Source organism: Leopardus geoffroyi, chromosome A2 (assembly GCF_018350155.1).
Source record: "Leopardus geoffroyi isolate Oge1 chromosome A2, O.geoffroyi_Oge1_pat1.0, whole genome shotgun sequence".
Lineage (NCBI taxonomy): Eukaryota > Metazoa > Chordata > Mammalia > Carnivora > Felidae > Leopardus > Leopardus geoffroyi.
Genome location: NC_059331.1, coordinates 82,055,911 through 82,070,261, shown reverse-complemented (window position 1 = coordinate 82,070,261; position 14,351 = coordinate 82,055,911). Strand labels below are relative to the sequence as shown.

Below are 14,351 nucleotides of genomic sequence, written 5' to 3'. Positions count from 1 at the left end.
TATTTTCTGAGAGACAGAGACAGAGACCGAGCGTGAGCAGGGGAGGGATGGAGAGAGGGAGTCACAGAAGCCGAAACAAACTCCAGGCTCTGAGCTGTCAGCACAGAGCCCGATGTGGGGCTCAAACCCACCCACAAACTGTGAGATCATGACCTGAGCCAAAGTCGGATGCTTAACCAACTAAGCCACCCAGGTGCCCCTCATAATGGCTTTTTAACTTGCTATATTCTTATTCGAACCTGTGTGTGTGTGTCTGTGTGTATGTGTTGTCTCAGTGGGGAAGAGGCTTCTATGATCTTTCCCAGGAAATGTCTATAATAACTAGAGTCTCTGATGACCTCCCTGACTTGTCTCCTATATTACTTACTTTCTCTTTAGGTGATACAGGTCAACAGAAATCACTGCTTTATTTCTTAAAACAAGCAGAAAAGGGCACTACATCTGGTCCTGTTGCTGTGGTGGGGACCCCTTAGGTGCTGACAACTGTGCTCTCTCCAGAGTTCAGTAATATTATGAACATAACTCAGGAGCTGGATTTCTAGGGGTTACTAAAATGCTTTGGAGCTCATTAGCCATAGTAGTAATTTGCTTTTTCTTTTTTTTTTATTTTATTTCTAGATTTGAATATCAAGTCATCAGGGTCTGGCTGTGTAAAAGTCCAAAATATTGAGTGTGATAATTGCAAAATTGAAACTGAGCAGGGGACTGGCATCTTACAGTCTGTTAAGGTATGAAAATTTTTCTAATTGTGTTTCGATATTACTGTTTTAAAAAACCTTAAACTTTGAGCTGCAGTATCAAAATAAAGCTATTATTCTGAGTATCATGTTGAGAATGTTAAGTATTATTTATTCATCTTTCAGACATTTCTGGCAGAAATTTTACCTTGAAATCAGTTCTGTTCTGAAAGTCCAGAGGTTGTATCAACTCTGATGGTTTTCCTCATTTTTCTTTATTTTTTTAATTAAAAAAATTTTTTTAATGTTTATTTACTTTTGAGAGCATGAGTGTGCATACGAGAGCAGTGGAGAGGCAGAGAGAGAGAGGGAGACAGAGGATCCAAAGTGGGCTCTGGGCTCACAGCAGAGAGCCTGATGCGGGGCTTGAACTCAGGGACTGTGGGATTGTGACCTAAGGCTGAAGTCAGTTGCTTAACAGACTGAGCCACCCATGTGGCCCATCCTCATTTTTCTTTTAAATTTCATTTTAAAGTGTACAGTGAAACTAATGATACATTCTTAGTATTCTGAGATCTTATTAAGTTAAAGAAATTTTCGTTTTAACAAACGGTTTTATTCTGCTTATTAAAGAGTAAGGAAAGGGCCTCAAGCACTAAAAATATGCTTAATGAAATAAGTTAGAGAAAGATAAATATATGATTTCGCTCATATGTGGAATTTAAGAAACAGAACAGATGAACATAGGGGAAGGGAAGGAAAAAATAAGATAAAAACAGAGAGGGAGACAAACTATAAAAGACTCTTAAATACAGAGAACAAACTGCGGTTGCTGGAAGCATGTTGGGTGGGAAGATTGGCTAAATGGGCAATGGGCATTAAGGAGGGCACTGGTTGGGATGAACACTGGATGTTATATGTAAGTGATGAATCAATAAATTCTATTCCTGAAATCATTATAACACTTTGTTAACTAAGTTGGATTTAAATTTAAAAAAGAAAAATAAATTAAAAATAAAAATAAATTAAAAAAATAAAAATATGCTTAAAATAGTAGTCACATTTTTAATGTATCAAGTAGCTCATTATTTAAGGATTAAGTAGGTATTTGTGCTAAACAACAAAGGATTCATCTTGTTTTGTAATAACACTTTTAAAAAATTTTTGTTAATGTTTATTTTTAAGAGAGAGAGAGAGAGAGAGAAAGAGGGAGAAAGAGTGAGGGGCGGGAGGGGCAGAGAGAGAGGGAGACATAGAATCTGAAGCAGACTCCAGGCTCTGAGCTGTCAGCACAGAGCCTGACTCGAGACTCGAACTCACGAACCGTGAGATCATGACCTGAGCTGAAGTCAGACGCTTAACCGCCTGAGCCATCCAGGCTTCCTGTAATAACACTTTTTTATTTAGTTTTCTTAAAATTAGATTGGTCTCAGCTCTAAATGATTTCAACTACATCTCTGATAGGCGCTAGCTTTTCATTTCTACTGCTACTTCTTACACTTGCATTGTCAAGTACTTTTGTGAACTTTGATGGCATATAACTTTGTTGAAGAGAAGTCAGTCACCTTTGCTTCATAATTGCAAAACATTTTCATTTTTGGATTCATAAACACTAACTAGAATGTTTAATTTGATGCATTTAAAAATTTTTACATCATTTGTTTTTTGCAGCCACTTTTATTTGCATACCTTCTGTTGCAGGGAGTATGGCCGGAGTCGCAAAAGATGAGTCTGCAAACAAAGTGCAGTTAAGTGAAGGTCCTCATACTCTAGTGGGAATGAGGCCCTGACTCCAGAATGAAGCTTCTTTTTATTAGGATAATTGCTAAAGGCTATGTGCATAAAGTCAGCTAAACAAGTGTGTTAATCAATCTAATGGTTTAGCTTTTCAATGTTGAATTTCGAGTTAACTGGTTTCTATATCACTAGGAAGGGTCAGGTGTGAAGGAGGATCCGGACTTTGACAATGTTAATGGCTCTAGGCGTTCCTTATGAGCCTCAGCAGTGTTCAGCTGTGTAAACATGTCCTAAGGCCTTGCACCTTCTCCAGCCCTTCCCTTTTGAAGTCTTTTCCTTTGATGCTTCTCTCCTGCATCTCCCACATCTCCCCTTTTCTTTCATTTGGCAAAGCTGGAAAGCAAAGACAGAGGCTCTTGCAAAGAGCCTATTCGCCACTTCATTGCTGTCCTCTTCTCCAGACTAGGTATATGCAAAGTAATAAGACAAAGATTAATATAAAAATACCAATCGCAGAAAAGCTTAAGGGTTTTATATAATTCATTGGATTCAATCCCGAAATTCTATTAGTTATCTCAGATAGAGAAGGAGCACCAGAAATCATCTCAAGTTTATTTTTGAATGTTTCATAAATGTCCTTTTGTAATTGAGCTATATCAGCAGAGGTATTGCCTTGATTAAGAAGGTGTCGACGCACCAGGTCCCATGATATCTTAGATTGATTATATACATGGGGGTGACACAAAAGGTGGTTATGTTCCAATCACACTGAAGCTTTATCTGTTGTTGTAAACTAATCAATTGATCTCCTAGAAAAAGAACAGCTTGTTGCAAGTCAGATAATTGGCTCTCTATTCGGCTATCGATCATCCGTTGGCTGTTCGACAGCCTTTCTGAATCTTGATGTCAGTTTTGTACAAAGTGGGTGGTTTGTACAGTCTGATGTAGCACAAAACCGGCTGTTGCTGCTGTAGCTGTAATAGCTATAATCCCAAGTACAGCAGTTACCAGTAAAGCTACAAACCATAGGCTGCGGTGTAAGACATGTTTCAATATTTTATCTATGAGTAACATTTCAGGGGAGTGTTGCCAAAGCTGATCCATGATTACAGGCATCCAAACCCCATTATGTGCCTTAAGGTTATATAAGCTTTGTTTTTCCTGGTTAAAAGAAATAGTAAAATTAAGACAAGTATCAAAAGAACAATTATGGCAAGTAAGAAGATTGTTATCAGGGTCCCAATGAGGCATGCCTAATATAAACAGAGAAGGAAGTCTGACACATGCTTGGATTTTATGAGTCTCATTTAATCTAAAAGAGATGGAGAATTTATTTGAAATATTCATTAAGTGGCCTTTCCAAGTGGCCATGCCTAATAATCTAGTACCAATTTTCCAAAGTTCTGAATGAACTGGCCCATCAGGTAAATGTGGGCTGGGGGGAGCCATCCCTCCTTCATGCCATACAGTGGGTTCAGATGTTACATCTGAAATGATGTCGTCTTGATATCGATGCCATCGGAGCTCTCTTTTGGAGTATTTGGTCCAAACAGAGCCTACAGAGGCCCAATTCATGATGCTTCCTTTGGAAGTATTAAGAAGAACTTTATTAATCTCTCCTCTACAGAGCTCCCAATTAACCCATTCCTCAGGATTTATAATCTTTCTTAATTGACATCGAGGCAATTTAGGAGGGTGATCCTATGTAATTCTTTGACTTCTCATGGAGACTCCTTGTAATAAGTACAATATAGAGACATTAGTCCCATTGGGTATTTTTGTTATCCATGCCTGTGAACGAACTGTAACACAGTGTTCACCTGTTCCAAAGCATATAGGTGGCCCATCTGCACCTACAGAATATTCAGGGATTATTTTCCTTCTTCTTCTGGTTTAAATGGGCCTCTATTATCATAAGGTCCAGGCAACCAGACTGAATGATTTACATAAACTGGGAAAGAGGGATCATCCCATGTAATTAATCTATTAAGAGGTGGATTTAGAATATAAGCCCAATATGTGTGATTCTCTTTAGTGCTCACGATTAGGGTAAGAACCGACATCACGGCAATGAACAGAGTAGTAGAGGCTTAGGTGTTCCTGTTTTTTGGAGGATCTGTTCTGCTTCTAGAGTCATCTTCTTCATCTGACCCCATGTCGGAGGTTTGGCTTTGTTTTGTTTTGTTTTTGTAATCTCTTGCTCCAGGTCAAGTGGTCGAAAATTGTCAACTCTTTTTCTATTCGCCCATCTGTTCATATCGTGGTTTTAATTGCCGGGCTGGGAGCCAGATAGCCCCGTCATTTGTGGATATAAGAGCAAATCCTCGACCTCACAATTTAACATACCCAGGGCACCATTGGTTATTATCATTTTCCCAAAGTATTGGTTGTAAAAAGGGTCTGGTATTAGAGACTGTGTGATGTTTTTCAGCTGCAGTGAGCTTTTGTTCACCTCTTAAATCCAAAAAATTAAGTGTAAATAATGCTTTCATTAATTGATTCTTTGGATTCAAGGTCATATCCCCAAGTTTTTGTTTTTGTGACATGGTTTTTAATGTATGATTAGTATGTTCAATAATAGCTTGATCTTGTCGATTGTAAAGGAATGCCTGTAGTATGATAAATCCCCCATTTTTGGCAAAATATAAGAAAAGTGTGAGAAGTATAAGCAGGGCCATTGTCAGTTTTAAGATTCTGGGGGAGTCCCATTGTGGCAAATGCTTCTAAAAGGTGCTGAATAACACGGGCGGTTTTTCCTCCTGACAAAGGTGTAGTCCATACAAAACCAGAATATGTATCTACTGATACACGTACATATGCAAGGCGACCAAATTGCAGAACATAAGTAACATCCATTTGTCATAAATCATTAGGTTGTTGACCTCTGGGATTAACCCCCTGAGAGTATGGAGGAATGACAATAGGCCCACAAGTGGGGCAGTGTGTGATAATTTCTCTAGTTTAAGGGAAATAGAAAAGTGTTTACTTAAGCCTTTAGCATTAAGATGAGTCAGATTGTGAAAATCTTGTGTTGTAATAATGGGAGCTGCCAATAAGGAATCCGCTGTAGCATTTCCTTCTGTCAAGGGGTCAGGGAGGCCAGAATGAGATCATTTGTGAGTAATGTATATAGGATGGGATTGGTGTTGGAGACAATATTGTATTCAAAAAAATAAGACCATTCTGAGCCATCTGAATAAATATTAATGGTTTCCAAATTTTCAATCATTTGTTTAGAATAGGCTGAATCTGTTAAGATATTGATGGAGGAGGATACATCCTTAAGTAATAAAAATATGGCAAAGAGTAGAGTTCAGCCTTTTGTACTGAAGCATATGGGGATTTTACATATTTAGAAGTAGGACCATAATATGCAGAATAACTGGATTTGTTGGCATCTGTAAAATAATTAGGTCCATTTACAGGTACTGATTGTACAATTCGAGGCATGATAAAGGAGGTGGTTTTGATAAATTCAGTTAATTTGGATTTAGGATAATGGTTGTCTATGTGACCTATATAATCTGCAACTCCAAGTTGCCATGAAATGCATTGCCGATATGCCATGGATATTTGTGCATGAGACAGAGAGGTACTATAATTGTCTCAGGGTCTTGGGCTGTTATTTCCTTAAGTTTCTCCCAACCCTTAAAATCTAACATTCCTATTTTGTCTAAATATGTAGATAATTTTTTAAAGGCTTTGGTGGAAAGAAATTTCCATTCTGTGATTCCATTAGCCTGCCAAAGTACTCCCGTAGGAGAATGAGGTGATGGTAAAATTAACAAGGAAACAGGTAGTGAGGGGTCAATTCGAGTAAGCCGACTGGAAGCAATTTTTTGTTCGATCCGTTGTAATTCTTGGGATGCTTCCAGAGTTAATTTTCTAGGGCTATTTAAATTGGAATCCCCTTTATGTACATCAAAAAGATGAGTCAGTTGATAAGTAGGTATACCTAGAGTAGGACGTAACCAGTTAATGTCTCCTAATAACTTCTGGAAATCATTCAAAGTATGCAAGGTATCTCTACGAACTTGAACATTTTGAGGCATTATTGAATTTTGTACTAATTTTTGACCTAAATAGAACAAGGGATCTTCAAATTGAATTTTGTCTTCTGAAATAATGAGGCCATATTTTGAGAGGGTTGCCTGAGCTGCTAAAAAGAGTGCATGTCAATCATGTCGTTAGGGTAAAGCTAAAAGGATGTCATCCATGTAATGGATGATCTTAGCATGAGGAAACTGAGATCATAAATATCGGAGAGGTTCTGCAACAAAAAGCTGACAAAGAGTAGGACTATTTAACATTCCTTGAGTTAAAACTTTTCATTGAAATCTGTTTATGGGCTCCTCATGATTAATTACAGGAATGGAGAACGAACGCAAATCTCTCCGAATCTTTAGGGTTTAAGGGAATGGAGAAAAAACAATCCTTAAGATCAATAATTATAATTTTCCAATCTTGAGGGATAGCAGCAGGTTGTACTCGGAAGGCCAGGCTGTAGAACCCCCATAGGTTGTAGGCTTTTATTTAGGGCTCAGAGATCAGTCAGCATTCTCCATTTTCCCGATTTCTTTTTTATGACAAAAACCAGAGATTTCCGGAGACTAATTTAAGGTTCAATATGTCCCGCTTCTTATTGTTCAGAAACTAAACATTTTAAAGCTGCCAGTTTTTCTTGAGAAAGCGGCCACTGCTCTATCCATATGGGCTCATCATTAAGCCATTTAAAGGCAGCGCATATTTTTGTTCTTTGGAAGTGGCCACTAAGATAAATTTGGATATCCTAGCCTTGTGGCTTTGTGTTTGGGAAAATATCGAGGGGTGTTTTAATGCCTTGTTGATTTTTATCTAATCCCTTCAGTGGGTCATATCCCATGGCACATATTATATTTTTATTTTGAGTAGATATAGACGGGATATTAATATATGCACCCCATTGTTGAAGTAAATCTCTACCCCACAGATTAATGGCAATGTTAGCCACATAGGGTTTAAGAGTTACTATCTGATCCTCAGGTCCTTCACATCTCATAATCTGTTGACTTCTTTTTATTCCAAGAAGCCAAGTCCTGTAAAAATTACAGGTATGTTCTTAACAGGCCAAGATGAAGGCCAAAACTTTTCAGATATGATGGTAACCTCAGCTCCAGTGTCTACTAATCCTATTAAAGATTTATTATTAATTTTAAGATGTATTTTGGGACGAGGATCTTTCAAAAAAGTTTGCCAATATAATTGTTTTCCAGTATTGCCAAAACCTCCAGTTCTGATAACAGGATTGCTGTGGCCCTCTGTGTAAGGAAGAATAAGTAATTGAGCAATTTTATCTCCTGGTTGAATAGTATAAGGGTTATTGGCTGATATCATAACTTGAATGTCATTTTCATAATCATAGTCAATAACACCAGGATGCATATGAATACCTTTAAGTGTAAGACTATTCCATTCAAAAATAAGGCCTATTGTGCCTTTTTTCTAAAGGCCCATATTTAGTAATTAGTGCCTTAGCTTTTTACCTCATTAGATATCCAATGAATTTATCTCAATTTATCATGCAAACAAAACTTAAATGTTTTAGGTTACCAAAGACTCTGAAAGCTATCTTAACAATTACCCATGAAAACTATGAGGCAAACAAAGTTAACCATTACTTTAAGTCATTCTTTTGTTAACAGATTGGAACAGAGATAACATGAGTTTATTTGACCTTTAATAAACCTTAGTAGAATAAAGTTTTATATTTAAAGTTGATAATTTGAAAGACAAATCCAACAAATATAAATTAGTTTAAATATTAAATATGTTTTATTTAACATTTAAATCCTGGGAAGTTTGTTATAACCTTAGGATGTTATTATAAAGCATATCGTAAATAGGATTGTAAATTATTATAAATCTTAAAATTTTATTTATTTAAGTAACGTGTCAATAAAAGATCCTAAAGGCGAATGTATAGCATTATATAGTTGTTAGCAAAACTTAGTTCCTTTAATATTGAGAAGTTTTACCTAAGCAATCAAAGACTTGATAAAGATGAAACCTAAAGCTTTGGTGTTTTTGGCAAAGAGAAAAGAAAAAATCTTTGTTTACATTGTCTTATCAAGAGCAGAACAGTCAAAGAAAGCTCTGTTTTTTGAACAGAGAGAAAAGCAGAATTTTAACCTTACACCAGTATATTTTAAAAATTCCATTTATCTCAACCTTGGTAGAATAAAGTTAAAAGACATGTCTATCTTAATATTTTATCTGTGTTTTCTTAAAAGTTTATCATTGTTAATTTTTTCCCGTGGAACCAGTGAGGAAATTTAAAGTTTAAGGAAGTGTTTTCTTTGCCTTTTGACAGCATACATCTTCCTGAAGGCAGACAGAGGCGCAGAGGGCAAAGAAAAGAGTTCACATGGTTCTAAAGTCTGTCAGCTCAGATAGACGAGCAGATACCGATTTTTGTTTTGTTTTGTATTATTTGTTTGGTTTGTTTTTGTTTTCCTTTAGTGGAATTAGGCAGTCTATGTTGGGCCAGAGAAGACAGGAAAGTTCCCCGAAACAAAAGGAGTTTTGGCAGCTGCTTGGGAATATTCCTTAAAATCTCTATCCTGAGGTAGACTAGCCAGAGACAATTGGCTCTAATCATCGCTTGTGGGTGGCGGTGGAGGCCATTCTGGTCAAGTATTTTCCTCAGGTGCTATACAGCTTTGATTCCTTTGGAAGAAGATTCATCCTCAAAACTATCAGATGTAAAATCCAATTCATTTCCTTCTTCTTGATGAGTTTTTAATTTAGGTGAAATTATATTTTGTTCTGAGTCAGACTGTAAAGGCTGTAAAGCCATCTCAAAGAGCATAAAAGACCAAACTTTTAAAGAAATGATATCTCCATTTTGATGAGCATGTGTGTTTTCATAATTAATCTCCATTGTTTAAGGTTTAAAAGATTTTTTCCAGAAGGATTAAACCAATAGCAGTGTTTTTTAACCAAGTACCAGAGCTCATCAAAAGTTCCCCTTTTCACTTTTACTCTTGAACTTCGCAATAAAGTACGAAGTATGTTAGAGTAAGCTTCATAATCCTGAGACTGGGAGTTTCCCATACTTCACTATCCCAAAGCGGGGACTTACCTGTCCTACCGCTCCGCTTTGGTCCCCTGTGACTGTAAACCGAAGTAGTCCAAGACTGTTTGCCGCACTGAGTCCTGCCGACTCCACCAATTGTTCCAGAGTCGCAAAAGATGAGTCTGCAAAGTGCAGTTAGTGAAGGTCCTCATACTCTAGTCAGAATGAGGTCCTGACTCCAGAATGAAGCTTCTTTTTATTAGGATAATTGCTAAAGGCTATGTGCATAAAGTCAGCTAAGCAAGTGTGTTAATCAATCTAATGGTTTAGCTTTTCAATGTTGAATTTCGAGTTAACTGGTTTCTATATCACTAGGAAGGGTCAGGTGTGAAGGAGGATCCGGACTTTGACAATGTTCATGGCTCTAGGCGTTCCTTATGAGCCTCAGCAGTGTTCAGCTGTGTAAACATGTCCTAAGGCCTTGCACCTTCTCCAGCCCTTCCCTTTTGAAGTCTTTTCCTTTGATGCTTCTCTCCTACATCTCCCACAACCTTCCTTTAGTATCTGTTCACATGTGAACCATTTCAAATAAATTTAATTGTACAAATGTCATAAAAGATTAAAGAATCCTATCATATGTCCTTTTAGCAAAATGATATGGTTTGGGTTCTTATTGTAAAAGATAACACAATGAAATCTTCATGTTGAATGACTAATTGGATGAGAATATTCATAGTTTCTTTTATATTGTTCACTCATCAGTGCTTGAGTTTTAGAATGTGCATTTAGAATATTGTCTTCTGGAAACTCAGTATCATATACTTTCAGTTTCATAATCAAAATTAGAAGCTATATGACACAAACAAATGGAAAGATATTCCATGCTCACGGATTGTAAAAATTAATATTGTTAAAGTATCCTTACTACCCAAGCAATCTACAGATTCAGTCCAATCCCTGCCAAAATGCCAATAGCATGTCACAGAACTAGATCAAATAATCCTAAGATTTGTATGGAACCATGAAAGACCCTGAATAGCCAAAGCAGTCTTGAGAAAGAAGAATGAGGTGTCACAATCCCAGATTTCAAAATATACTACAAAGCTATAGTAATCAAAACAGTATGGTAGTGGCACAAAAATAGATGCATAGATCAGTGGAACAGGGTAGTGAGCCCAGAAATAAACCCACACCTATATAGGCAATTAATTGGTGACAAAGGAGACAAGAATATGCAATGGAGAAAAAACATTTTTTTTCAATAAATGGTGTTGGGAAAACTGGACAACTACTTGGCAAAAGAATGAAAGTGGACTACTTTCTTACATCATACACAAAAACAAACTCAAAATGGATTAAAGACCTAAATATGAGACCTAAAACCATAAAACTCCTAGAAGGAAACATAGGAAGTAATCTCTTGGGCATCAGCCCTAGCAATATATTTATGGATATGTCTCCTCAGGAAAGGGAAGCAAAAGCAAAAAACAAAACAAAAACAAAAAACTCAGAATTACAAAATGAAAAAGTTTTACACAGCAAAGAAAATTATGAACAAAATATTTTTTTTAGAATGCAAAGTATTTTGTTTTTGAACTTCTAAATTTGAAAACAAAACAGCCTAGGTTAAATAATGCAGTTTTCCAAAGCTGAATATGCTCATTTGGAGCTCAGTTTTTCTGGCTTGCAGTAAGAAAATAACTTCCTAAAATTCCTATGCAGGAACACTACTGTTTGGTTATCTGTGATTGGATGAACTGACCAATCTCAGTTGGTAACATCCTTTTTTTTTCCCCCCTTGATAAAGGTTTAAAAAATTCTAGAACAGACATATTTTTCTAGTCTTATACAGACAATCTCATTCTAAATGTCTCCTAAGAGGCATATACCATATACAGGAATCCATTTTTGTCCTTCTCACTTTCATATACTTGAGAAATCGGTGTGGACACACTCACTGTGCTGTGTCCATTCACTAACAGGAAGAAGACTTGATTAGTGTTCAGCTGTAAGCACCTTCTAATTATCTTGATGGGCTCACCCACGTTGACATGATCAGACACAAGAAACTTGGTTTTGTCCAGGACAGGAAGTTCAGGAGGTTGCTTCTCACCCTTGTTACCGTTCTAGTGAATGGGAGAAGATATTTGTGATGATATATATGATAAGGGGTTAATATCCAAAATATACAGAGAACTTAGCACAACTTAACACCTAAAAACCAGAAAATCCATTGGAAAAATGGGCAGTAGACCTGAATAGACATTTTTCCAAATAAAACACATAGATAGCCAACAGATAAACGGAAAGGTGTTCAACATCACTAATTATCAGGGAAATGCAAATCAAAACCATAATGAGGTATCACCTCACACTAGTCAGAATGGCTAGTATCAAAAAAGATAAGAAATAACAAGTGGTGAGGATGTGGAAAAAATGAAGCCCTCATGTGCTTGGGTACATTGGTGTACCACTGTAAAAAACAGTATGGAGGTTCCTTGAAAAATTAAAAATAGAAATATCATATGATCCCGTAATTGCATTACTGGGTATTTACCCAAAGAAAACAAAAACACTAATTTAGAAAGATTGCAACATTATTTACAATAGCCAAGATATGGAAGCAACCCAAGTGTCCATCAGTACATGCATGAATAAATAAGATGTGGTGTCTGTATACATATACACACATGTACATGTACATGCTCACACACGCATGCACACACAGGAATATTACTCAGACATAAAAAAGAGTGAGATCCTGCAATTTGTGATAACATGGATGGACTTAGAGGGTGTTACGCTGCAAAGTAAGTCAGAGAAAAGACAAATACCATATGACTGCACTCATGTGGAATTTAAGAAACAAAACAAACAAGCCGAGGAAAACAAAACAAAAAAGCAGAGAGAGGAAGACAAAGAAAGAAATAGACTCTTAACTGTAGAGAACAAACTGATGGTTACCAGAAGGGAGGTCAGTGGGGGATAGAGGAAATAGATGATAGGGATTACACTTACCATGATGAGCACTGAATTGTTGAATTACTATACTATACATCTGGAACTAATATAACACTATATGTTAACTATACTGGAATTAAAATTCATAACTTAATAAAAAGTATATTACCATTAAAAAAATTGATGGTGACTTCTGTAGGCACTGTTCAAGTATAAAGATACTCAAAATAATCACAATTAAGAGTCTGCAGATTTAATTTTTTTTAAATCAGAAGCTACTATGCTGCTGTCAGTTTCTTTGCATTTCTCTCTCTTTTTTTCTTTTGGCATTTATCTTTTGATTCATTTGATAATACTAAGATATCTTTTTTGTCACTTTTCTTCCTCCTGCCATTGTGGCATAAAACAAAAAATGGTTTCTCAACTTTGGCACTATTGATATTTTAGGCCAGATAATTTCCTGTTATCATGGGCTGAACTGTGCCCTGTAGCATGTTTAGAAGCATCCCTGGCCTCTACCTACTAAATGCAAATAGCACACATTATGACAATGAAAAGTATCTCTGGACATTGTCAAATGTTCTCTGGGGGACAAAATCATGTTTAGTTGAGAACTACCATTCTAGGCAAGTCCTTCAATTCTTCTGTTGCCTTATCATGGGCAACTTAGGCTGTTGCCCTAAGTGTGACTATATCCTTCTTCAAAAGACTCCAGCCATAGAGTGTGGGTTTTGAAATCATACAGAGCTTGATTCTGTTAATTTATATTTTGTTGTTTTCTAACTGTCCTGTACCTTTCTGATTCTTGGATTTCTTCCTCTGTAAATGGGAAAAAATATAACACTTATTTCTGAGTTGTGAAGATTAAAATCATAGATCATATAAAGTAGTTAACATTGTATTTGGTACAAAGAAAATGCCAAGTAGTGATAACTATTGTTATTAAAAATGATAAGTATTAATAATGATGAGCAATAACAGTATTATCATCTTCTTCATCATTTATGTTTAGTTAGCCAGTTATGGTGATCTTATATTCCCAAACGCTTCTTCAGTGAAGTTACTGGAACACGCAAATATCTCTTCTTATTCTCTAATGAGTACAGATGACTTATTTAACCCCTTTAATAGCAGTTGACTCTCTTTCCTAGTTGATGTTATTATTCCAAACAGTGCATTTCTGTTTTATTCCTGGTTCCTTTTTCTGCTTTATTATTATTTAAGAAGAAATGTATAAAATGTTGGAAATGTTTTTATGAGTCTCAATCAAATTTATTTTCTCCTCTATATTTTTGTATTTGTCTTTCAGAGTCAAAAATTACATGTTCAAACAAAAGGAGGCAAAGTGATCTGTCTGGGAACAGTTTATGGAAATATAAATATTCATGCATCAGATAAAAGTGTAAGATTGAAACTTTTTTTTTTTTTTTTTTAGCAATTACAGTTTTGTACCACACAACTTGTAGGTAGGTTCTACAAACTTTGTGGCATAACATTCCCTCTTTTGAATGCATTTTAGTTCATTAGTAAATTAAAATTTGAAATTTAACTGATCAAGTATTATACAACTTAAATTTTAGCTTGTGACTTAATACTTTTGACAGTTCTTTAGTTCTTTATTTGGAATCAATAACATCTTTAAATAATAAATGTTTAATCCAAGTTCTAAAGGGATGTTTATGAACATGGATTAAAATTGATCATTAAGTTATACTGCCATGATCAGGATTAATTTTTTGTGTGTGTTAGATTTATTTGAGCATTTTCTTTTCTTTTCTTTTTTTTTTTTTTAATTTTTTTTTTCAACGTTTATTTATTTTTGGGACAGAGAGAGACAGAGCATGAACGGGGGAGGGGCAGAGAGAGAGGGAGACACAGAATCAGAAACAGGCTCCAGGCTCTGAGCCATCAGCCCAGAGCCT

The 14,351-nt window shown here is 36.0% G+C and overlaps 1 protein-coding gene across 2 annotated transcripts in view; it reads left to right on the top strand.

Moving 5' to 3' along the window:
• FAM185A (family with sequence similarity 185 member A) overlaps positions 1 to 14,351 on the top strand; it is a 76,632-nt gene that overhangs the window by 2,552 nt on the left and 59,729 nt on the right. For both annotated transcript variants that reach the window (XR_006716242.1, XM_045494568.1), the window contains exons 2-3: positions 619 to 728; positions 13,739 to 13,831. Coding sequence is in view for 1 of the 2 variants with exons in the window: in XM_045494568.1 (XP_045350524.1) it covers positions 619 to 728; positions 13,739 to 13,831 (203 nt within the window). In the remaining variant the exon portion in view is untranslated. The remainder of the gene's footprint in view (positions 1 to 618; positions 729 to 13,738; positions 13,832 to 14,351) is intronic.